Source organism: Salvelinus sp. IW2-2015, linkage group LG2 (assembly GCF_002910315.2).
Source record: "Salvelinus sp. IW2-2015 linkage group LG2, ASM291031v2, whole genome shotgun sequence".
Lineage (NCBI taxonomy): Eukaryota > Metazoa > Chordata > Actinopteri > Salmoniformes > Salmonidae > Salvelinus > Salvelinus sp. IW2-2015.
Genome location: NC_036839.1, coordinates 38,140,149 through 38,163,887, shown reverse-complemented (window position 1 = coordinate 38,163,887; position 23,739 = coordinate 38,140,149). Strand labels below are relative to the sequence as shown.

General features: G+C 43.4%; 2 protein-coding genes across 2 annotated transcripts in view; one reads left to right on the top strand and one right to left on the bottom strand.

The window, feature by feature from the left end:
* Window positions 1–23,739, top strand: part of cmss1 (cms1 ribosomal small subunit homolog) — a 65,352-nt gene that overhangs the window by 21,230 nt on the left and 20,383 nt on the right. The gene's annotated exons all lie outside the window — the stretch shown is intronic.
* Window positions 1–23,739, bottom strand: part of filip1l (filamin A interacting protein 1-like) — a 35,592-nt gene that overhangs the window by 3,633 nt on the left and 8,220 nt on the right. Inside the window, exons 2-4 of the mRNA XM_024010196.1 lie at window positions 15,131–15,316; window positions 14,257–14,433; window positions 13,874–14,052 (exon numbers count right to left, since the gene is read on the bottom strand). Coding sequence (XP_023865964.1) covers window positions 13,874–14,052; window positions 14,257–14,433; window positions 15,131–15,289 — 515 coding nt within the window. The 5' untranslated portion in view covers window positions 15,290–15,316. The remainder of the gene's footprint in view (window positions 1–13,873; window positions 14,053–14,256; window positions 14,434–15,130; window positions 15,317–23,739) is intronic.

Genomic DNA, 23,739 nt, shown 5'->3' with positions numbered 1-23,739 from the left:
TGCCCGTGTACCTACTCTGATAGGAATTCCCCCTTGTTCCACAGGCAATTACAGACTGGCTACATTTACAAAGTCCTCCAGATTTCAGCATACACACCGGCATAAAAATGTTACACACAAATACACGCACTTTACACATACATGCACAAACACACACACTAACATTAGCATGCACAAAGCTGATGTAAGTTGAATTTGTTTTTAAACATTAATTTTATATACATTTTTTGTGTTGTAAAAATGTTCCCATTTATAGCCTGGATACGGATGCCTATAGGGTTTCTATAGGGCTAGCGTGCAGAGTTACATCATTGAGGGGTTCTGACGTTTTCTGTAAGGTCTTGCATTGATGTATTATGTTTGATACATTTGCAATGCAATTTAGTAGTTTATTTTCTCTAAATATTTGGTTGTTTTTATGAGCAATTTCTTGGCATGTCATATGTTTTACGACAGTACAGAAATGCTAATGAGCTTGATAACTGTCGGTACTCAATGGGGATTTACACACACACACACACACACACACACACACACACACACACACACACACACACACACACAGACAGGCCCAAAACCCAGCCTATTCTACAGTAGCTAGACAAACTGGTCACAAAGTTTACCCTTCATTTTGAACTTTTACAGGATTCCTTCATGGAAAAACTGAATGCTGTGTTCTATTAGTGCTATTTAACTTAATACGTTTCAACTTGGCACATCTTCTCACTGAAAATTCCCAACTGATTTATCACCAACATGGTTCGGAATGCTGTAAAATCCATGCCGGGAACGTTGTGGGAAATGTGAACAGAGTTTGGGATTAGCTCATCGCTCTACCGGTAAATGTGATTAGTGATAGTAACCATACTCAACATTTTGTGTGTCTGTGTGAATATGTAGGCTAATGTAGCCTATCATTTCTAGTAATTTCAATGAAGAGGAATATTTGATCATGATTTAGCAGCTGTATTACTGTTATAGGCTACCTTTTCTATAGAATGGATGTATTTGTTTTCTAGACTTGTCTGATAAGCCAAACGTATGGGTGTAATTTAATTTGAGTGTTTGACAAATACTTTAAGCCTAATTTAGCATTTGATCATTATTTTGTGTCGTACATCCAGGCTATGTGTAGGCTAATAAGAGCAGATTTAAATCCATCACTGGATAGCTAAATAATTACTTGCAATTTTAGGAGTTATTTGCGGAACCTAAAAGTAGGCTAAACCATTTCACCCACCCATACACACTAAAGGGAGCATTTTCCTTAGTTCATCTGGGTTTGTTCCTACCTTATCTGTAAAGTCTCGGATCAATTCCTATTCCCTCCGCTCACCCACCTCTCCTTCCCGGCGTTCCTCGCAATGTGGGCATTCCAGGCAGAAAACTAACATTATGAGACGTGTTCTCAACACACTCCCAGCCAGACAGCACAGCCCTACAGCACATTACATCATCAACAAGACCTTATAAGGGGCTCTGACAGCCTCTAGTGTGTGAACGCATTTTGAAAGATGTGTGTTTGTCATGTTTGTTACTTTTTTATCTCTGTGTTCAAACATATATATTTGTGTGTGTGTGTGTGTTGGAGATCAGCCCATTCCAGATGAGGTCATGTTGCAGCCATGCCAGAGGCTGAAGGGAAGGACAGAGGAAGAGAGTGTACTCCGAGAGAGAATGAATGATAGAACAGGGACCCCACACTCCATCTCAGTTCTAACAAGTTACTTGGCAACGCTCACATTAGTGTAGAGTACAGTAAGGACAGTTCTGTGTGTGTGTGTGTGTGTGTGTGTGTTTTGGAGCTACACGTTTGCTAGCCGCCGAGCCTGATAACCTGACTGAGGGATGACATCATCGTAGGTCTGCAATCACATCCACATGTGTGTGTGTATAGAGGTATGGTCTCTTTCCTCTCCATCACCCTCTCTTTCTAATATATGGGACAGATGCATTGTGAGGCCTATGGCAGCTCTAATCCATATAAGGTGTTCTATAGGTGTACAGAAATGCTTTCTCCTCAGGAACCCTGGCTGAGGAACAACACACACGTGTGCAAAAAATACACACACAGAACCAGTCAAAAGTTTGGACACCTACTCATTCAAGGGTTTTTTCTTTATTTTTTACAATTTTCGACATTGTGAAATAATAGTGAAGACATCAAAACAAAGAAATAACACATAGAATCATGTAGTAACCAAAAAAGTGTTAAACAAATCAAAATATATTTGAGATTCTTCAAAGTAGCCACCCTTTGCCTTGATGACAGCTTTGCACACTCTTGAAAMTCTCTCAACCAGCTTCACCTGGAATGCTTTTCCAACAGTCTTGAAGAAGTTCCCACATATGCTGAGCACTTGTTGGCTGCTTTTCCTTCACTCTGCAGTCCAACTCATCCCAAACCATCTCAACTGGGTTGAGGTCGGGTGATTCTGGAGGCCAGGTCATCTGATGCAGCACTGCATCACTCTCCRTCTTGGTCAAATAGCCCTTACGCAGCCTGGAGGGGTGTTGGGTCTTTGTCCTGTTGAAAACAAATTATAGTCCCACTAAGCACAAAACAGGTGGGATGGCGTATCGCTGCAGAATGCTGTGGTAGCCATGCTGTTTAAGTGTGCCTTGAATTCTAAATAAGTCATAGACAGTGTCACGGGCAAAGCACCATCACACCTCCTCCTCCATGCTTCACAGTGGGAACCACACATGCGGAGATCATCCGTTCACCTACTCTGTGTCTCACAAAGACACGGCGTTTGGAACCATAAATCTCACATTTGGACTAGCCAGACCAAAGGACAGATTTCCACCTCTCTAATGTCCGTTGCTCGTGTTTTTTGYCCCAAGCAAGTCTCTTCTTATTGGTGTCCTTTAGTAGTGGTTTCTTTCCAGTAATTTGACCATGAAGGCCTGATTTTCACGCAGTCTCCTCTAAACAGTTGATGTTGTTACTTGAACTCTGAAGCAATTATTTGGGCTGCAATTTGTGAGACTGGTAACTCTAATGAACTTATCCTCTGCAGCAGAGGTAACTCTGGGTCTTCCTTTCCTGTGTCGGTCCTCATGAGAGCCAGTTTCATCATAGCACTTGATGGTTTTTGCAACTGCACTTGAAGAAACTTTCAAAGTTCTTAATGTTCCGGATTGACTGACCTTCATGTCTTAAAGTAATGATGGACTGTCGTTTCTCTTTGCTTAATTGAGCTGTTCTTGCCATAATATGGACTTGGTCTTTTACCGAATAGGGCTATCTTCTGTATACCATCCCTACCATGTCACAACACAACTGATTGGCTCAAATGCAAAATTATCTTTTAACAAATGCAAATTAACTTTTAAGAAGGCACACCTGTTAATTGAAATGCATTCCAGGTGACTACCTTATGAAGCTGGTTGAGAGAATGCCAAGTCTGCAAAGCTGTCATGAAGGCAAAGGGTGCCTACTTTGAAGAATTTCATAAAATATATTTTGATGTAACTATTTTTTTGGTTACTACATGATTCCATATGCGTTATTTCATAGTTTTTATGTCTTCACTATTATTCTACAATGTATAAAATAGTAAAAATAAAGAAAACCCTGGAATGAGTAGGTCCAAACTTTTGACTGGTACTGTATGTTTTCTCAAAAACACATACTGGTTACATACACTGAGTGTACAAAACATTAGGAACACCTTCCTAATATTGAGTTGCACCCCACCCCCCTTTTGCCCTCAGAACAGTCTCAATTTGTCAGGGCATGGACTCTATGTCAAAAGCATTCCACAAGGATACTGGCCCGTGTTGACTCCAATCATTTTCACAGTTGGCAGGATGTCCTTTGGGTGGTGGACCATTCTTGATACACATGGGAAACTGTTGAGCATGTAATACCCAGCAGCGTTGCAGTTCTTGACCCAATCCAACTGGTGCGCCTGGCACCTATTACCATACCCCTTTCAAACGCACTTAAGTCTTTTTTTTTTTTGTCTTTGTCTTCTCTTCATGTACACTGATTCGAAGTGGATTTAACAATAAAGGATCATAGCTTTCACCTGGATTCACCTGGTCGGTCCATGTCATGGATAGAGCAGGTATTTTGTACACTCTGTTGTATACTGAGACACGTACTCAAACATATACACTTACATATACTGACGCGCACACAATATSCCCCCTTATTCACCCACAGAAAGATGCATTTGGAGCGGCCTCTGTTTCTCATGGGAACTGCTGCTCTAGAGGAACACAGCATTGTGGCTAAACACTGCTCAATCTACTCTGAAGAGGAAATGGATGTTTTTCCCTTTTGTTTTTGCAGGGGGGGGCCTCCAGTCCCAATTAAGGGTGAAATATGTCCCCTGTGACATGCCGTCATCACACAAGCATTTCCAAAACCGCCTGAAGGCCCCCAGTTCTCTGGAAATGTCACTATTTATAGAAGGGACTGTTGGTATGTTTGTGAATTAGTCAACATAGGACTAAAACTCTGGCCAATTACCCCCCCCCCCCACACACACACACACACACACACACACGAGGAAGTCGCTCATGTGACATCCCTTAAACTTGGACCAATCTGATTAGCAGCATGTGGCTCCAATTCCAGTATGCTACAATGCTGTAATAGCCATGATTCTTTCAGGTCGTAGTTTAGTCTGACGGCAGGAACTACTGGATGTTGTGTTACTACTGTCGCTTCCTAAGTGTGTTAGCTAGAGCCAGAGCTTTTTACATTTATTTCTATAACCCGTTGCTGTAAAACTTTGGACCATTAGCCTAGGCATTTTACCTGGTCAGGCCCCATGGTCAGGGAAACACTCTTGTTCCTACCTAAAGAGTACTGCATAATCAATTATTTGGAAACGGAAGGAATTTGGTGCGGATCAGACAGTGCTCCTCATTCAATCCACAGTCCTGTAAATACTTCAGGAAGACGTTGTTCCTTCCTTGAAGTATCCGATAAGTAGCCTATACGCCCTGACATCACTGGATAGGTGAAAGCTATGTAATTGAAGCCTTGCCGATCGTGACACATAAATCCTAGGAAGGGAGGAAGAAGGAAGGAAGGAAGTTTTTTTGAAAGTATTCAGAGGACCACTAACTCTAAGCACAGGGTTTAATGGGGTCCTGTTTCCCTTCAAGGAGGGTCTGGCTGCGTCATTGCCTGTCCACAATTACACGGATGATTGGAGCCCTCAAAGGCATTTCCAGGAAAGCCCTCAAACATGGCTTCCTCGTAATAGGCCTGTTATGAGAAGTGCTGTCTCTCTTGCGCGTTCTCGCTGTCTCTCTCTCTGTCAGTCTCTCGGTCTCGCTTTTGTCTCTCTCTTTTGTTTCTCGGTCTGTCTTTTGTCTCTCTTTTGTCTCTGTGTCTCTTTCTGTCTCGCTCTCTTTCTCTCTCTCCCTCTTCTCTGTCTCTCCCTCTTTGTCTCTCTCTGTCTCTTGTCTGTCAGTCTCTCTTGTCTCTTTCTGTCGGTCTCTCTTTCTGTCTCGCTTTCTATGTCTCTCTCTCCCTCTTCTCTGTCTCTCCCTCTTCTTTGTCTCTCTCTCTGTCTCTTGTCTCTCGGTCACTCTCTGTCTCTTTCTGTCGGTCTCTCTCCCTCTTCTCCGTCTCTCCTTTGTCTCTCTCTCGGTCTCTCTTTTCTCTCGGTCTCTTTTGTCTCTCGGTCTCTTGTCTCTTTCTGTCGGTCTCTTCTGTCTCTCTCTCTCTCTCCCTCTTCTCTGTCTCTTCCTATCTCTCTCCTTCTGTCTCTCTCGGTCTCTCTCTCTCTCTCTCTCTCGGTCTCTCACATTCTCTCAATTCAAGGGCTTTATTGGCATGGGAAGCATATGTTAACATTGCCAAAGCTAGTGAAGTAAATAATAAACAAAAGTGAAATAATTTCTATTGTTTAACAGTCAACATTACTCACAGAAGTTCCAAAAGAATGAAGACATTTGAAATGTCATTATGTCTATATACAGGGTTGTAATGATGTGCAAATAAAGTACAAAAGGGAAAATAAATAAACATAAATATAGGTTGTATTTACAATGGTGTTTGTTCTTCACTGGTTGCCCTTTTCTTGTGGCTACAGGTCACAAATCTTGCTGCTGCGATGGCACACTGTGGTATTTCACCCAGTAGATATGGGAGTTTATCAAAATTGGATTTGTTTTCGAATTCTTTGTAGATCTCTCGCCTTCTTTCCACTGTTTGAGAGGTATAATTTCTAGACATTTAGAGAATTCTTTTCAAGAGTCCACCAGTTGGCCAGCACTCGATCCCTTTCCAGGGTCATTTAGAAGGCTGAACAAATATGCACAGTGAACTGCTGTTCACTAGTTATCGTACACTGCTACACTGCCGTATCTGCATGTTCTGCTCTCTACTCAACATAATACTAGAACTCAGGCGATTGGACAGAATGGTTTTTAAACAACACGTGACTTTTATGAAACCGATAGATGTTTGTGACAATGCAGAGGCTGTTTGCAATTATCTATATGTACGTGTCTTATGTCCCTGTCAGTGGTAGTAGTCCTTAGTCAGCAGTGTGTGTGGGTGTGTATCTGGGGTTTTACTCCATCAGTGTTGCGCCTGTCAAGGGCTCCCTGTAGTCCTAAATGCCTTTAATCTGCTCTCTTTCTAATTGGATCCAACTCTCCATCGAGTCATTTGATGCCAGACTTCTCCACAGGGTGTTCAGTTGGGATTTAGAACTGCTCTGTGTTTGTGACACAACTATTGCGTGGTTTGGGGCTGTGTATTTTGAGCTTGGTACAGTCCAGAGCCTGTCCTCAGAGTCCTCTACGCAAGGCAACTGAATGAGCCCAGCAGTTCAGGCTATGGATGCACATGTTTTTGCCTGTATCAAGTCATTAACCAATATCTTAGACCATACTAGTAGAAATCTGAATGAACCAAGCAGTTTAGACCGTACTGACAGAGTGAGTTTGCAGTGAGAGATACCCACATCCCTTACACATTACTGGCTGGGCTGATGGATGCATAACCATGTTGGACAGAATGAACAGCTGGCTGTTTCCATGATACTCGGCCAAGTTTACAGTGTCCAGTCTCTCGGGACGAGCAAGCAAAACATTTTCTTTGGTGTCTAACACAGCACGGATTTAAGAGGGGGAAATCCTTTCTCACTCACTCATCTTTCCCTCTGCCTTGGGGACGTGGAGTGCCCATCGGTTGTTAGGTGATGATGCCATAAGACTCCCTTACCTTCAGAGGCGTTTGATGAGAAGATCATCTGAAAACTAAATATAATCAATTCGGGGACGGGCGTTTGAGATCATGAAAGAGTTGGGGACGTTTGGGGTGTGAGTGAGTCCTGTAGAATGTACGTGTGTGTGCGCTGAACATCTGTGTGTGTCGTCAACAACGTGTAAACGGTTAACACTGAAGACCTGTCAACCCAATGAAATCCATTCAAGTGTATTTTGTGGCTTTTGGCAAATGTGTTCTAATGATCTAAAGTCACGCTTTTGCTACTGTCTGTAAACACACAGTCCAGTTCAGAGTGAATGATGGCAGGCCCTACTGCTGGTAAACACACAGTCCAGTTCAGAGTGAATGATGGCAGGTCCTACTGCCTGTAACACACAGTCCAGTTCAAAGTGAATGATGGCAGGTCCTACTGCCTGTAACACACAGTCCAGTTCAGAGTGAATGATGACCGGTCCTACTGCCTGTAACACACAGTCCAGTTCAGAGTGAATGATGGCAGGCCCGTGTGCCAAATGGCTTATTTGCATATAGTCCTACTGAAGCTATGATTGGCTATGGCGTACCTGTCTGTGTAGAGTCTGGTGCTGAACAAGACTGACATTTCATTTACTGCAGGGCATATCAACTGTCCAAACCCACGGCCGCTTTCCCACTCTATATTGATATAGAATTTTCACTTGCCATACTCTACATCATTCCCAAACAGTCACGAAAGTGTGAAAATGACCATATCTAAGTGCTTGCTTCTCAAATGTAAAAAAGTAGTCCTATTCTTTCTGGGGGTGTATATGAACAGATTTGGATAAGATTTCATGTCCCTAAAATGTTGTCAATTTGAAGTATAACTATAAGACATTTAAGATGTGCCAAATAAATTCTATCCAGTTTAAAGCTCCAGCATTTGGTTAGCAAACTTGTTAGCTAAGTGGCTAGATGTCAAGGTTAAGATCAAGCTTCTTGGTTACAGCAGAGACACTCCAGCCTGAGTACCAGTCTCTTTAACTAACAGTTGATCCTGATTCGATAACCCTCACAGCTATCCTCCAATCACAACGATTTTCCAAATATTGGAACTATYTCACTTTTTTTTTRTCTCCACAGAACATGCTGGTATCCGGTTGCTAAGCAATTGTTTTGTTTGTCCAGATGAAACCAGCTAGCTCATGTCTTAATTCTCAAACTAAATACGTACTGCAATTCCAACCACAAAACCTCTGCTTTGATTTTAAGCATCAAAATACTATCCTAGCTAAAGGTTTATTTTTGACTTTATGTTGATGTTTTTTCCAACAACCAATGAGCAATTCCTCCATAAATCCTGAGATTGCCAAAAGACCAGTCGCTTTGGCAATGAAATGGAGTGGCAAGGAATGTAATGTTAGCCAAAAAGACTGGTACCCAGAATAGAGACATTCAATCCCCTCCTGGATCAATATCCCTGTTGCCTAAATAGTTTTTATTTATAAAATAAGGTGAAATATCGGCGCTTGTGTGGGCTTCAGATATTACTGTGCTATGCCCCCCACCCCTGTCCTTTCGACCAATCGATTGGTTGACATTTTTAAATGTGTATTTTTCAATATTTAAACACACCCTAAGTGTTTCAATAAAATCAACTATATGCACTGAGCTTGTCTGATACTTTAAGCACACTGTTTGAAATAATGAAGACACAATTTACTCGAGGTACCCCGGCGGAAACATTTGTATTAAAAAATGACAGCGGGTGCCTGTGTGACTGGCACATGTTGTCTCTCCTCCCTGCTGCAGCGACCAGGGACCACAGCACAGCAGCAGTGTTTGGACCACAGTCTGTGGTGCTGAAGCTGCAACATGATTACAGCCATTTCTACTTTCTTGTGTTTTTRTCTCTGACTGAAAAGTTAACTTACCGAAATCCCTTATTTGTTTAGGAAAAACATTCCCTCAGCGCTTGCTCTCTTTACGTGACACATGTATGCATCACATGCCCGTGACCAATAGGGCCTGACCGATAGCATATCATAATCACATCAATAAAATGGTTATAAACAAACTCCAACACCATAATATGTGACCGCATAATAGATACGGAGGACGTGAAAAAAAACTGGTTGCTCAGGAGGGAAAGGGGAAGTCTGTGTTGGAAGACCTTTGATCCAGAAAAAGGAGGATGGTTTTAGGAGGAAGTACTACATAATATAAAACGCAATTATGACTGTTTGGAACAATGTAAACAACACTAATGTGGGTGTTCTAACAAACAAAGTTTTATTCGTGAATGCAATTGCTGACATGTTGCAGTTTATTTATTGTTTAGGCTAATTGTTCAATGATCATTTCATTTTTAAACTAAAATGCTTTATTGCATTTCAAAGCATGAGTGACTCATGCTGTGATGACATGAACAAATTAATGATGGATACAGTAGCCTGTATTTTGAAATACAGGCCTAACTAAGTTACGGTATTAAGACGGCTAAACAGGATGCACTCTTAGGCCTACAGCTCGATTGTGGTCATACAAGTCTACTATACTAATCCTACTTATGACGATGAAGAAGGAAAGAAATTCCACAAATCAACTTTTAACAAGGCACACCTGATAATATAAAAGTATTCCAGGTGACTAACTCATGATGCTGGTTGAAAGAATGCAAAGCTGTCATCAAGGCAAAGGGTGGCTACTTTGAAGAATCTCAAATATAAAATGTTTTGATTCGTTTAACACTTTTTTGGTTACTAGAGGATTCCATCTGTGTTATTTCATAGTTTTGATGTCTTCACTATTATTCTACAATGTAGAAATTGTAAAAATAAAGAAAAACCCTTGAATGAGTAGGTGTGTCCAAACCTTTGACTGTTAGTGTATATATGGATGATTTCTAAAGCCAGGCACATTTAACAGCTAGGCTATTGATTACKSACCTAATTAAGTTGGTTTCCCCTCTCCTCACTTTTCTTATACAAAAAAGTCACAGGCTGTTTTCTCCTCACTCCACGGGTGTCTTGTGCGCCACAATTATTTTTTAATCTATTCGCGACTGCTCGACTAAAGAAATCTGTCAACCAACAGCCTATCGACCGGTGGGCGTGGGAGGGGGGGTCAGGATACCCCGGTATGGTACAGAGACGACTGGGGGAGGGGGGTCAGGATACCCAGGTATGGTACAGAAACTACCGTGGAGGGGGTCAGGATACCCAGGTATGGTACAGAAACTACCGGTGGAGGGGGGTCAGGATACCCAGGTATGGTACAGAAACTACCGGTGGAGGGGGGGGGTCAGGATACCCAGGTATGGTACAGAAACTACCGGTGGAGGGGGGGGTCAGGATACCCAGGTATGGTACAGAAACTACTGGGGGAGGGGGGTCAGGATACCCCGGATATGGTACAGAGACTACTGGTGGAGGGGGTCAGGATACCCAGGTATGGTACAGAAACTACTGGTGGAGGGAGGGATCAGGATACCCGGGATGGTACAGAAACTACCGGGGGGGGTCAGGATACCCAGGTATGGTACAGAAACTACCGGGGGGGGGGGGTCAGGATACCCAGGTATGGTACAGAAACTACCGGTGGAGGGGGGTCAGGATACCCAGGTATGGTACAGAAAACTACGTGGACTGGGGTCAGGATACCCAGGTATGGTACAGAAACTACCGGTGGGGGGGGTCAGGATACCCGGTATGGTACAGAACTACCGGGGGGGGTCAGGATACCCAGGTATGGTACAGAAACTACTGGTGGGGGGGGTCAGGATACCCAGGTATGGTACAAAACTACCGGGGAGCAAGGATACCCAGGTAGGTACAGAAACTACTGGTGGAGGGGGTCAGGATACCCCGTTTGTACAGAAACTACCGGGGGGGTCAGGATACCCCGGTGTGGTACAGAAACTACCGGGGGGGGGGGGTCAGGATACCCGGTGTTGGTACAGAAACTACCGGGGGGGGGGGTCAGGATACCTAGGTATGGTACAGAAACTACCGGGGGGGTCAGGATACCTAGGTATGGTACAGAAACTACCGGGGGGTCAGGATACCTAGGTATGGTACAGAAACTACTGTGGAGGGGTCAGGATACCCCGTTTGGTACAGAAACTACCGGGGGGGTCAGGATACCCCGGTGTATACAGAAACTACCGGGGGGGGTCAGGATACCCCGGTGTGGTACAGAAACTACCGGGTGGGGGGGTCAGGATACCTAGGTATGGTACAGAAACTACGGTGGAGGGGTCAGGATACCCAGGTATGGTACAGAAACTACCGGTGGAGGGGTCAGGATACCCAGGTATGGTACAGAAACTACGGGGAGGGTCAGGATACCCAGGTATGGTACAGAAACTACCGGTGGAGGGGTCAGGATACCCAGGTATGGTACAAGAAACTACCCGGTGGAGGGGATCAGGATACCCAGGTATGGTACAGAAACTACCGGTGGAGGGGTCAGGATACCCAGGTATGGTACAGAAAACTACCGGTGGAGGGGATCAGGATACCTAGGTATGGTACAGAAACTACCGGTGGAGGGGGTCAGGATACCCAGGTATGGTACAGAAACTACCGGTGGAGGGGGTCAGGATACCTAGGTATGGTACAGAAACTACCGGTGGAGGGTCAGGATACCCAGGTATGGTACAGAAACTACCGGTGAGGGGATCAGGATACCCAGGTATGGTACAGAAAACTACCGGTGGAGGGGTCAGGATACCCAGGTATGGTACAGAAACTACCGGTGGAGGGGATCAGGATACCCAGGTATGGTACAGAAACTACCGGTGGAGGGGATCAGGATACCCAGGTATGGTACAGAAACTACCGGTGAGGGGGTCAGGATACCAGGTATGGTACAGAAACTACCGGTGGAGGGGGTCAGGATACCCAGGTATGGTACAGAAACTACCGGTGGAGGGGGGTCAGGATACCCAGGTATGGTACAGAAAAACTACCGGTGGGGGGGGTCAGGATACCCGGTATGGTACAGACTACCGGTGGAGGGGGTCAGGATACCCAGGTATGGTACAGAAACTACCGGTGGAGGGGGTCAGGATACCCAGGTATGGTACAGAAACTACCGGTGGAGGGGATCAGGATACCCAGGTATGGTACAGAAACGGTATGAACATCTGGATCCCGCCCAACACTAGATCATGCTATAACGTGCTAAGATTACATCATCCTTCATCTCTTTCATTTACCAGAGGATGGGGAAAGAGGGGGGGACCGATATTATGTGGATGTCTTTGAACCCCCGAGTGGATGAATTGAGAGAATGAGGAAGAGAGATTTAAGAGGAGATGAGTGGGAGACATTCCTCTCTGAGGCACTGAATATTATGAGAGGGAGAGAGAGACTTAAGATCAGTGTCTGAATTACGCAGGAGATGGGATTGAGTGATGATTTAAAGAGAGCGAGCGAGATAAAGGGCAGATTAAATTTGATACGTTCCCTGCTCAGTGTCATCTCCTACTTCCAGTATTTACTTTTCCCTCCAGCACTAACAACCATGTGTAGTCTCTTGTCAAGGTGTAGACATTTTCTCTTGCTGTAATGTTTTGAGAGTCACAGACCCGATGTCCATCCTTCTCTCTGTCAAGCTCCAGGGAGTAGCCTGTGTTTATTTTTAGAAAGGGAGAGAAGCCGAGAGGATAAGTAATGCAGTAAAAAGACAGTCTGATTGAAGGAGTGTCTAATATCAAAGATAAACATAGCAGATTAAATTAACGTTTGTGAGGCTTAGAAGTGCGTGTGTGATCTCACTCTTTTAGAATGTTCTCAGAGAGATAACCATGCCCTTTATACTTCAGGGGACAAGTTATAGTTCAGAAATCTGCATTTTCAAAGCGCAAATCTGCATTTAGACAGTTTCACCTATATTTTATATTGAACGTTTTTTTTTATTCAATAGAGTGATCAGGGGCATGCAACTATAGTTTTCCTTCACAGAAAATATATTAGTGCAACACATCAGGAAGACAAAGCTTCATTTTCATCAGATGATAATAGAAGTGCAACACTATTTGGCTAGCAGCCACACAAGTGAACAAGCTGAACGAAAAAACAACCTATTTTTCCCAGAAACTATGCATGGTCATCATATTTATAATGTTTATCATAGGAAATGTAGCAGGTTACATTCTTCCTAATGTTTAGCTTGAAGTTAATCTTGCATTTTACCAGAAAGTGTACAGCTCAGTCAGAGCGCTGTCTGCTGGTAGAATGCCCGTTCGTGAAGTTGTGAGTAGAGAAGTCCGACTGAAGCACAAACTTAGTCAGATGCCGAGCAGAAATTACAATAAGAAGCGTTTTAGAGCTGTGTTTACAAAACGCAGCAAGATATTTTTTTGTGTGTAAAAAAGGCCTAATTCTGCATTAACACGACCCCTGTCCTCTTGCCTGTCCTATGCCTAGAATGAGCTCTTCGAAGACATCAAGTAGAGAAATGATAGACTGGTTAGCAGACGACAACGTCAGGAAAACGATGCGTGTGCTTCAAAGGGTCAGAAGGTGTGTAGTGATTCTGGATGGCCAGATAGCGACCAACAAATGACAAGAAGATGCCATGTGGGGAATCCTAAGTGGCTCGTTTGATCTTGCTCTTGATACCATGTCTTGTTTTGAGGTGTTTTGACTTAATATTGCTAAAAATGTGCTAGCGAGCTAGCGGTCGGTCAGTGTCACTGACCTCTCACGGTCCTGCTCCAGTAGACAGGTGAGGTCGTCGCTGCGCTGCATGAAGGCGCGGTGCTGCTGGTCCTGCTCCTCCAGCCTGCAGAGGGCGCAACTGTGGGAACGCTCCACCTGCAGCAGCTGCTCGAGCATCCGCCTGTAGCTCTGGTTCCCCGTCTCCACCAACCGGTCCAGCTAACTCAGAGCGAGAGACGGACATGAAGACTGGGCCAAACTTAAAACACCGTGGTTCTCATTGTGTCGTTTGAAACTGGCAATGGGTTAATATGTTGGTTGGTTTATCATTTGCTATCTATACTGCAAACCCATGCCTCAAAGCATACACACTCCTAAGTTTGACTGATGGCTTTAATAGAAATAGGGTTTATAGCCTGTTACCTCAGCCATGGGTTTCTCATAGACATCCTGCTGTTGGGCCTCAGAAGCCTGGTCCTGGAGTGAGTCTCTCTGCAGGGCTCGAAGCACCTCTCCTGTGGAGACAAAGCCATACTGGGCCTCCAGCAGAGCCAGATCCATTTTCTCTGCTTTCAGGACCGTGATCACCTCATCTCTTGCCTGGTGAGATGGATAGATATAATAAAAATGGAGGGATGAAGAATGAAAGGGATGAAGAGATTGGACTCCCAACAGAAGGAGAAAATAAATCTGTCCTATACAGCTGTGGTGTAGGCTGTGTGTGTGTCATGCTCTGTGAGGCATGTCTAGGAGTGTTTTACCCATGGTTTTAGTCACAGTCACAATAGGCTCCTCTGTTAGAGAGGGAATCATTCTGTCTCTACAGCTCACATACAGCTGGGCTCAACTCAGTTTAGAACAAATGTCCCAGTGATGACGTCAATGCGTGATGTATGACGGTTACGACAGCCACAAAATCATAAACCTTGCCTATTTCTACAATTTCTCTTATTAAAATGTGATTTTAAACCTAACTTTAACCACACTGCTAACCTTATTCCTAACCCTAACCTTCAATTAAGACCAAAAAGCAAATATTTGTACGCCATTGCCAATTTTGACTTTGTGGCTGTTGTATCTAGTGGAAACCATGTACGACTCGTATTTTCACTTATACGGATTTGACCATATTGTGGTTTTGAACATGGCCTAGTCTGAGCTATAGCCTCGTACGACCATCCTGATCTGTTGAGCTTACAGAGCGCAGCGGTCATCACTGTGGATCAGGCTAATGGGCTAACTCCACTTCTATAAACCTAGGTCCAGATACACTAGGACTGGTCTGTCCTGTCCTCACCTGCAGCTCTCCCTCCATTATACTGAGGAGGAACACGAGGTCATCCCTGGACAGGTCTGTCCCCCTCTCTCCTCCCATGCTGTCCCTCAGGACAGTGCCCTTGAGGGGGTCTAGGTGGGCCACGGAGTTCTGTGAACCATAGCCGTTCCGGGCAGCCATGTTAGAGATGTTGCTATGGGAACGCACCTGGGAGGGAGAGAGAGTAAGTGAAGGAGTGAGAGATTTAGGGACATGGAAGTGTGAGAGGGGGAGAAAAAGAGGGAGAGAGTAAAGGGAGGTTATTGCAGTGACGGGGACAGTGGTATAATTTCAATCTGAGCARTCAAGTATGCCTATTTCTTGTTTGAATGAACTAGTGCCTGTGTGTATCAGTTACAGCTTTAATGACTTTATTACAGCTGATGTAAACACTGAGGTACGTAGTCATAACCGGCCGCCCAGGGCTTAAAAGATAGCTTCAGCATGCTTGCTTATGTTTCTCAGGCCATCTATAGTTTCTCTGTTAGCACATKATTGACTGGGGGGGGCTGGCTGTCTGCTTGACCAAGGGCTTAATTACAGACCATATGAACTGACGGTCTGTCTCTGCGTGGGTGTGTGTTCTCAACGCTGACTCCAACAGGTTACAGCAACGGCAAACAATGCTGGTCCAACCGCAGAATATCCTTTTAATAAAGTAGGCCCAATAGTATCTCTGCACAAACTCATTTAGAAGGAGAAACATTAKAGCATCTGAGAGAATCATCCTAATACCCAGCCAAAGCATTCTATGTTTAGAATTTAAGGGTCACACACAGCTTGAGCCAGTAGGTGAGCTCATACACAGAACACACACGCATGCACACAAGATAGGCCTGGTAACACACGCTAACGCACGTACACAAATACACTATAAACACGACAAGAGTTTCCAGAGTTACACAGCAGTGAAAGATTAGTCCGATGTCCCAACAACACAAGAATGGGGGAGTAGGAATGTAGGCTACAGCTGGATGCTGTCATCAAAACAGTCCAATAAGGTCGTTTGAAAGAGGAAGCCGAAGTAGACAGATTATTAAAGGGGGTTTTGTGCGTGTGTGATTTGTCAAATCAAAGTTTATTGGTGCGTACACAGTTTAGCAGATGTTATAGCAGGTGCAGCATAATGCCAATGTTACTAGCTCATAACAATGCAGTAAAATGTCAAACAAGTACACAAATAATTACAATGTAAAAAAGTACAGCAAAAACAAGTCGTGACAAATCCAATTGTGTGTGTGTGTGTGTGTGTGTGTGTCAAAGCTGTCTGTCTAAGTTGTTATCCTCTCCTTATCGACTACTAAGACAGATGGAGATATCTGGCCTTCATTTTCTCTGGCCTCCCTCGCTCCACTCGTTTACTGGGATGGAAGGAATGATAAAGTAAGCCTTTAATGAGGTCCCATTCTAACAGCAAGTACTTCCAACCTAGGACTCACAGCCTCAAATGCCAGTCCACAGCACACACACACACACACACACACACACACAGGGCTGTGACGGTAATTGGAAAACCATGGCATTGACGGTTTTGGATGGAGACTGGCATGAGAGAGAAAAAAAACTGTCAAAACCATTGATAAAAAAAAACATGTAATACATTGATAAAACAATGTTATTTTTATGTAGATATACTTTACCCATATCGGGAGTGTTAACTATTGATTATATGGTATTGTTTTGCTAACTTAGTCTGTCTATTAAACTGTATACATCTTTTGATCAGCAAATAAGCTGAAAAAWTTWACTTTTAAGGTAAATTCAGTTCATTGGAGGGGGTGGGGTGAAACGTGGGGCCCCGGGGGTAACTATAGCACCTATTAGAGAACTACCGATAAGGATTTTGTTGGGTCCGATGCCAATACCACATTTTCTTTGGGGGGGGGGGGGGTCAAGGATGCCAATGGCCGATATTAAATGTCATTAAATGAGAAAATGTTGATGACATTTCCCAGAGACAGCCATATATGTACTAATGCATCAAATTTAAAATCAAACATTTTACTTTGGTAAAATCAATCTAACAACATAATGTAATCGTTTTATTTGAATGGGAAATCTCTTGATACACTGGGTCAATCAAGATGGCATAGGCCTACTCACAATACAGGTGAATGTATTTTCAATAGTAGTGTATGCATGCATCGCTTTATTAAGCTTGTTTTAGCTGATCAGTGGAGACTATGGTGCTACAGATGACCGTCTGTTTGCTTTCCATTTGGGACTTACATTACCCTACTGATCAACAACATTTGAGTAGGAGCGTCACTCCAGCATGTCATGTCTGTATGGAAGGACATCATCTGGTTTGGGCCAGTTTGCGCTGTTCTGTGAAGGGAGTAGTACACAGCGTTGTACGAGATTTTCAGTTTCTTGGCCGTTTCTCGCAATGAATAGCCTTCATTTCTCAGAACAAGAATAGACTGACGAGTTTTAGAAGAAAGTTATTTGTTTCTGGCCATTTTGAGCCTTTAATCGAACGCACAAATGCTGATGCTCCAGATACTCAACTAGTCTAAAGAAGGCCAGTTTTATTGCTTCTTTAATCAGAACGAACAGTTTTCAGTTGTGCTAACATAATTGCGAAAGGGTTTTCTAATGATCAATTAGCCATTTTAAAATGATAAACTTGGATTAGCTAACACAATGTGCCGTTGGAACACGGTAGTGATGGTTGCTGATGATGGCCCTCTGTACGCCTATGTCGATATTCCATAAAAAATCTGCCGTTTCCAGCTAGAATGTTAATGTTGTAAATTACTAATGTCTACACCGTATTTCAGATCAATTTGATATTTTAATTGACAAAAAAATTGCTTTTCATTCAAAAACAAAGACATTTCTAAGTGACCCCAAACTTTTGAACGTGTGTGTGTGTGTGTGTGTGTGTGTATGGAAATCAGTCAAACTATGGATTTCACATGACTGAGAACACAGATATGCATTTGTTGGTCACAGATACCTTTTAAAAAAGGTAGGGGCGTAGACCAGAGAACCAGTCAGTATCTGGTGTCACCACCATTTTCCTCATGCAATGTGACACATGTCCTTCGCATAGAGTTGATCAGGCTGTTGATTGTGAGCTGTGGAATGTTGTCCCACTCCTCTTCAATTGCTGTGTGAAGTCGCTGGATATTGGAACACTCTGTCGTGCACGTCGATCCAGAGCATCCCAAACATGCTCTTGTGAGTATGCAGGCCATGGAAGAACTGGGACATTTTCAGCTTCCAGGAATTGTGTACAAATCCTTGCGACATGGAGCRGTGCATTATCATGCTAAAACATGAGATGATGGCACCGGATGAATGGAACGACAATGGGCCTCAGGATCTTGTCACGGTATCTTTGTTCATTCAAATTACCGTTGATAAAATGCAATTGTGTTTGTTGTCCGTAGCTTATGACTGCCCATACCATAACCCCACCGCCACCATGGGGCGAGCACACCTCTCGCCCCCACAACGCCATACTGTGGTTGTGAGGCCGGTTGGACGTACTGCCAAATTCTCTTAAATGACATTGGAGGCGGCTTATGGTAGAGAAATTCACATTCAATTATCTGGCAAAAGCTCTGGCGGACATTCCTGCAGTCAGCATGCCAATTACACACTCCCGTAAAACTTGAGACATATGTGGGARTGTGTTGTGTGACAAAACTGCACATTTTAGAGTGGCCTTTTGTTGTCCCCAGCACAGGGTGCACCTCTGTAATGATCATGCTGTTTAATCAGCTTCTTGATATGCCACACCTGTCAGTGTGATGGATTATCTTGGCAAAGGACAAAGACACACTAACATGGTTGTTAACAAATTTGTGCACAAAATGTTAGAGAAGGGAGCCTTTTGTGTAGAACATTTCTGTGTGGAACATTTCTGGGATCTTTTATTTCAGCTTATGAAACATGGGACCAACACAGCTTGCGAACACCACAGATAAAAGGGTTAGTTATCGTCATCTTTGCCAACAGGTCTCATAGCTACCAAATAGATGATTGTTGAGTTGCGAATGTCATTGAAAGATAAAATAAGAACTGTCTTATAAATTAGGGTTATTTTACACCTAGCTACAGTTGAAGTCAGAAGTTTACATACACCTTAGCCAAATACATTTTAACTCAGTTTTTCACAATTCCTAACATTTAATCCTAGTAAAAATTCCCTGTTTTAGGTCAGTTAGGATCACCACTTAAAATAAAGAATGTGGAATAATAGTGGAGAGATTTATTTCAGCTTTTATTTCTTTTATCACATTCCCAGTGGGTCAGAAGTTTACATACACTCAAAGAATTTAAAGGCAATGCTACCAAATACTAATTAACTCGGGTCAAACGTTTTGGGTAGCCTTCCACAAGCTTCCCACAATAAGTTGGGTGAATGTTGGGCCCATTCCTCCTGACAGAGCTGGTGTAACTGAATCAGGTTTGTAGGCTTCCTTGCTCACACACGCTTTTTCAGTTCTGCCCACAGATTTTCTATAGGGTTGAGGTCAGGGCTTTTGGATGGCCACTCCAATACCTTGACTTTGTTGTTCATAAGCCATTTTGCCACAACTTTGGAAGTATTCTTGGGGTCATTGTCCATTTGGAAGACCCATTTGCGACAAAGCTTTAACTTCCTAAGTGATGTCTTGAGATGTTGCTTGAATATATCCACATAGTTTTCCTGCCTCATGATGCCTTCTATTTTGTGAAGTGCACCAGTCCCTCCTGCAGCAAAGCACCCCCGCAACATGATGCTGCCACCCCCGTGCTTCACGGTTGGAATGGTGTTCTTCGGCTTGCAAGCCTCTCCCTTTTTCCTTCAAACATAACGATGGTCATTATGGCCAAACAGTTCTATTTTTGTTTCATCAGACCAGAGGACATTTCTCCAAAAAGTACAATCTTTGTCCCCATGTGCAGTTGCAAACCGTAGTCTGGCTATTTTATTTCAGTTTTTGAGCAGTGGCTTCTTCCTTGCTGAGCGGCCGTTTAGGTTATGTTGATATAGGACTCGTTTTACTGTGGATATAGATACTTTTGTACCTGTTTCCTCCAGCATCTTCACAAGGTCATTTGCTGTTGTTCTGGGATTGATTTGCAATTTTTGCACCAAAGTACGTTCATCTCTAGGAGACAGAACGCATCTCCTTCCTGAGCGGAAAGATGGCTGCGTGGTCCCGTGGTGTTTATACTTGCGTACTATTGTTTGTACAGATGAACGTGGTACCTTCAGGCGTTTGGAAATTGCTCCCAAGGATGAACCAGACTTGTGGATGTCTACAATTGTTTTTTGAAGTCTTGGCTGATTTCTTTTGATTTTCCCATGATGTCAAGCAAAGAGGCACTGAGTTTGAAGGTAGGCCTTGAAATTCATCAACAGATGCCCCTCCAATTGAATCAAATGATGTCAATTAGCCTATCAGAAGCTTCTAAAGCCATGACATAATTTTCTGGAATTTTCCAAGCTGTTTAAAGGGACATGAATAACGTTCCAACCGGAGAAGTTCTACAGACTGTTGACATCTAGTGGAAGCCGCAGGAAGTGCAAACCCATTCATTTCTCGCTGTGATTTCAATGGGATCTTAGTTGAAAATCCACCAGCCTCAGAATTTCCACTTCCTGTTTGGATTTGTTCTCYTGTTTTTGCCTGCCATATGAGTTCTGTTATACTCACATACATAATTCAAACAGTTTTAAAAACTTCAGAGTGTTTTCTATCCAATACTAATAATAATATGCATATATTAGCAACTATGACTGAGGAGTTGGCCGTTTACTCTGGGCACCTCCYTGCACCTTTCATCCAAGCTACTCAATACTGCCCCTGCAGCCATAAGAAGTTAATAGAAATTATATTCTATCTGCTGGCCTGGTCTGTGTTTCACGTGGACCAGTTCATGTTCTCTTGTCCATCCTGCTTTCCATTACATCTGCACTTCTGTGTTCCCTGTGCCTAATGATGAGAGACACAGCTGAGTTCTGCACGCACACACAGGACTCATCTGGACACACTCACAGATATGCACTCCGGCTTATAGCCTAGCCTATACGCTTAATCTCTTGACAAATGCAGACTCATTTGCTCATACACAACAAACGCCTAAGTGTAAGTTCAGCCCAGTACATGTGCAGTGTCTGTGTTCGTCACGGACCCAGTTGAGGGCTTTCCCCTGGCAGACAGAATGGCAGCGCCACATGCCCATTGGCTCCTTGGTTTATTTTCTTAACCATGGAGAGCTGCCCGCGTCGACCCGGTCTTCCCCTTCTACAGGCTGCCCCGGGATCCAAAATCACTAACACCTCGAAATAAAAACATGGTCACGTGTACACACCCGTTCAGCACCCAACCCTTAAATAACTCTAATATTGTACATGGTGAAACACACACACTTTCACCACTCGCCTGCCCTCTTAAATACCATCTTAAAGCTTGATTAATATAAACATGACTTCAGTCTATGAATGCACATTTATTCACTGATGTTCTGAACCCTGTTATGTAACCATTTAAACTAATTAACCATGGAAAGGTCTAGTACATGTTTAATAAACCATTAATAAAAGGCTGAGAGAAGGCCTGGCTTGTCCAGCCTGTCGCTACCAATTCACTCCCAATACACCGATGTAATACCCACCTGTTATGGGAGGCTTGGGTTCAGGTTGAGGTTCCCTCCCGCTCCTCTCGTGCCAGGGTTAAGATGGCACACATCAACGTTCCTTAAATCAGTGTTTTACAAAAGCTGACGTGTAGGTGACAGCGTGCCTGGTTGTAAGACTTATTGTGACGGATAAATGATACCGCTACTACCTCAGTCCTGCCAAGCTGGTGGATGAGTTAAAAAACAAACTGAATGTGCAACATTCAGACAACCTTAGAGTTAAATGATCCCCGAGTAGATGGTCAGGATTATGCCCTGGCGTACACGTTGGGGGATAGGAGTTTTGGGGTGTAGGTGGCTACTTGTAGGTGCCATGGTCAAGATTATGCCCTACTGTGGTCATTGTCTAGGGAGGATGGATGAGTTGGTTCCCTCCTGTCATTTTTCTTTCTGTTCAGCTCCTCTAACAATGGAACAAGGCTGTCATCACCTTCCCCTAACCTCTCATCTGTTAGAAAATGGCTCAGTTACCTCTTTCTCAGCAGGAGAGTCCTTCACTTCTCTTTTTATTTCTCTCTGTCTCAGTTTTCTGCTTTTATAGAGAGCTAGTAAACGTGTCAGACATATTGGAACAGTAGTGCAGTAGATCACCTGTTTGGAGCAGAAGTTCTAGAACCCAACAACACATTTGGTTCCAAGAGAAGGATTTCTGGAAGCCAACAACTCCTTTGGTCCAGGAGCAGAATTTCTAGAACCCAACAGTCTTGGTTCCAACTGCAGTTGCAGAACCCAACAACATTATTGGTTCCAAGAGCAGGAGTTCTAGAACCCAACAACAGTCTTTGTTGCAGGAGTTCTAGAACCCAACAACAGTCTTTGTTCCAGGAGCTCGCTTACCCACAACCAACACAACAAAGGGAAAATAATGGCTCTCCCAACAATTCCATCATTCTTGCTTTAGTAAACATTTGCTGTAGTCATGCAGATTAGGAAACTTTCATCCTGCATGACCTGTTTACATGACATTGTTTGAATCAACTTCAAATAAGTCGGTGTACAATTATTTAGGCAAAGTTTCTGTGCCATAGACCTAGCACAATATAGATTACATCATAACTTCAGGTTTTCTACTGATCGTAAAACACTTATATTAGTGACATGAGTCCAAGTTACGTTTCAGACAGCCAACCATTACCACTGAGATCAGCCTTAAAGCTCAGCTGTGATGGAAAAACACAGCACATGAATTAGCTGAACCCTATTGACCTTTTATGAAGTCATGTGTTGAGGAGCTGTTAATGCCTATTGATGTGGTTAATCAATAGGATGCAGGGGAGTCTCGGGTTGCGTCTTTGCCTTGACTTCAATGCATGAATTACTAAAGCTATGTTCACTCATGTTAGCTGACAAGTTAGTATTCAGCGGCCCTCGGAGAAGTAAGGTTTTATGGAATCTCGGGGGTGAGGCAGTTTTCAAAGATATGACGTTTTACAATATCCTCTTCATGGAATTGGACCAGAGGAACAAGTCATGAGCAATAAAGTTTTTCCAAATATTTAACATTAAACATTGGGTTTGCACCTGTGATAGATGTTTGCATCTAATGACACGCCCACCAGAGAATTGAAAACCTTTTTTAAACATCCCCTTCCTTTCCATCTTCTGAGGCGTTTGTTTTTGAACTGCTGTCAGAAAGTGTTCAATATTTCGGTTGGCCATCCTCGTCCCCCTCCCTTCATGGCCACTGATAGGTCTACTCCACCATATCCCCCGCAGCACTCCAATTCTTTCAAATCACTGTGCATGAAGGAAAAGGGATCTATTGGTTACAGTCCAGGAATTGTCTACGGTGAATGTTGTGAACCACCTTCTACCTTTTAGAAACAGTATGAGAGAAAAATCACAATTCATGGGAATTAACTAAATTGCAACCATTGCGATGAAGTCGCCTTGCACAACAGATTTGCTGTGTAGCTTTTACTAGTCTCATACTGCTGGAATGGTTAGAC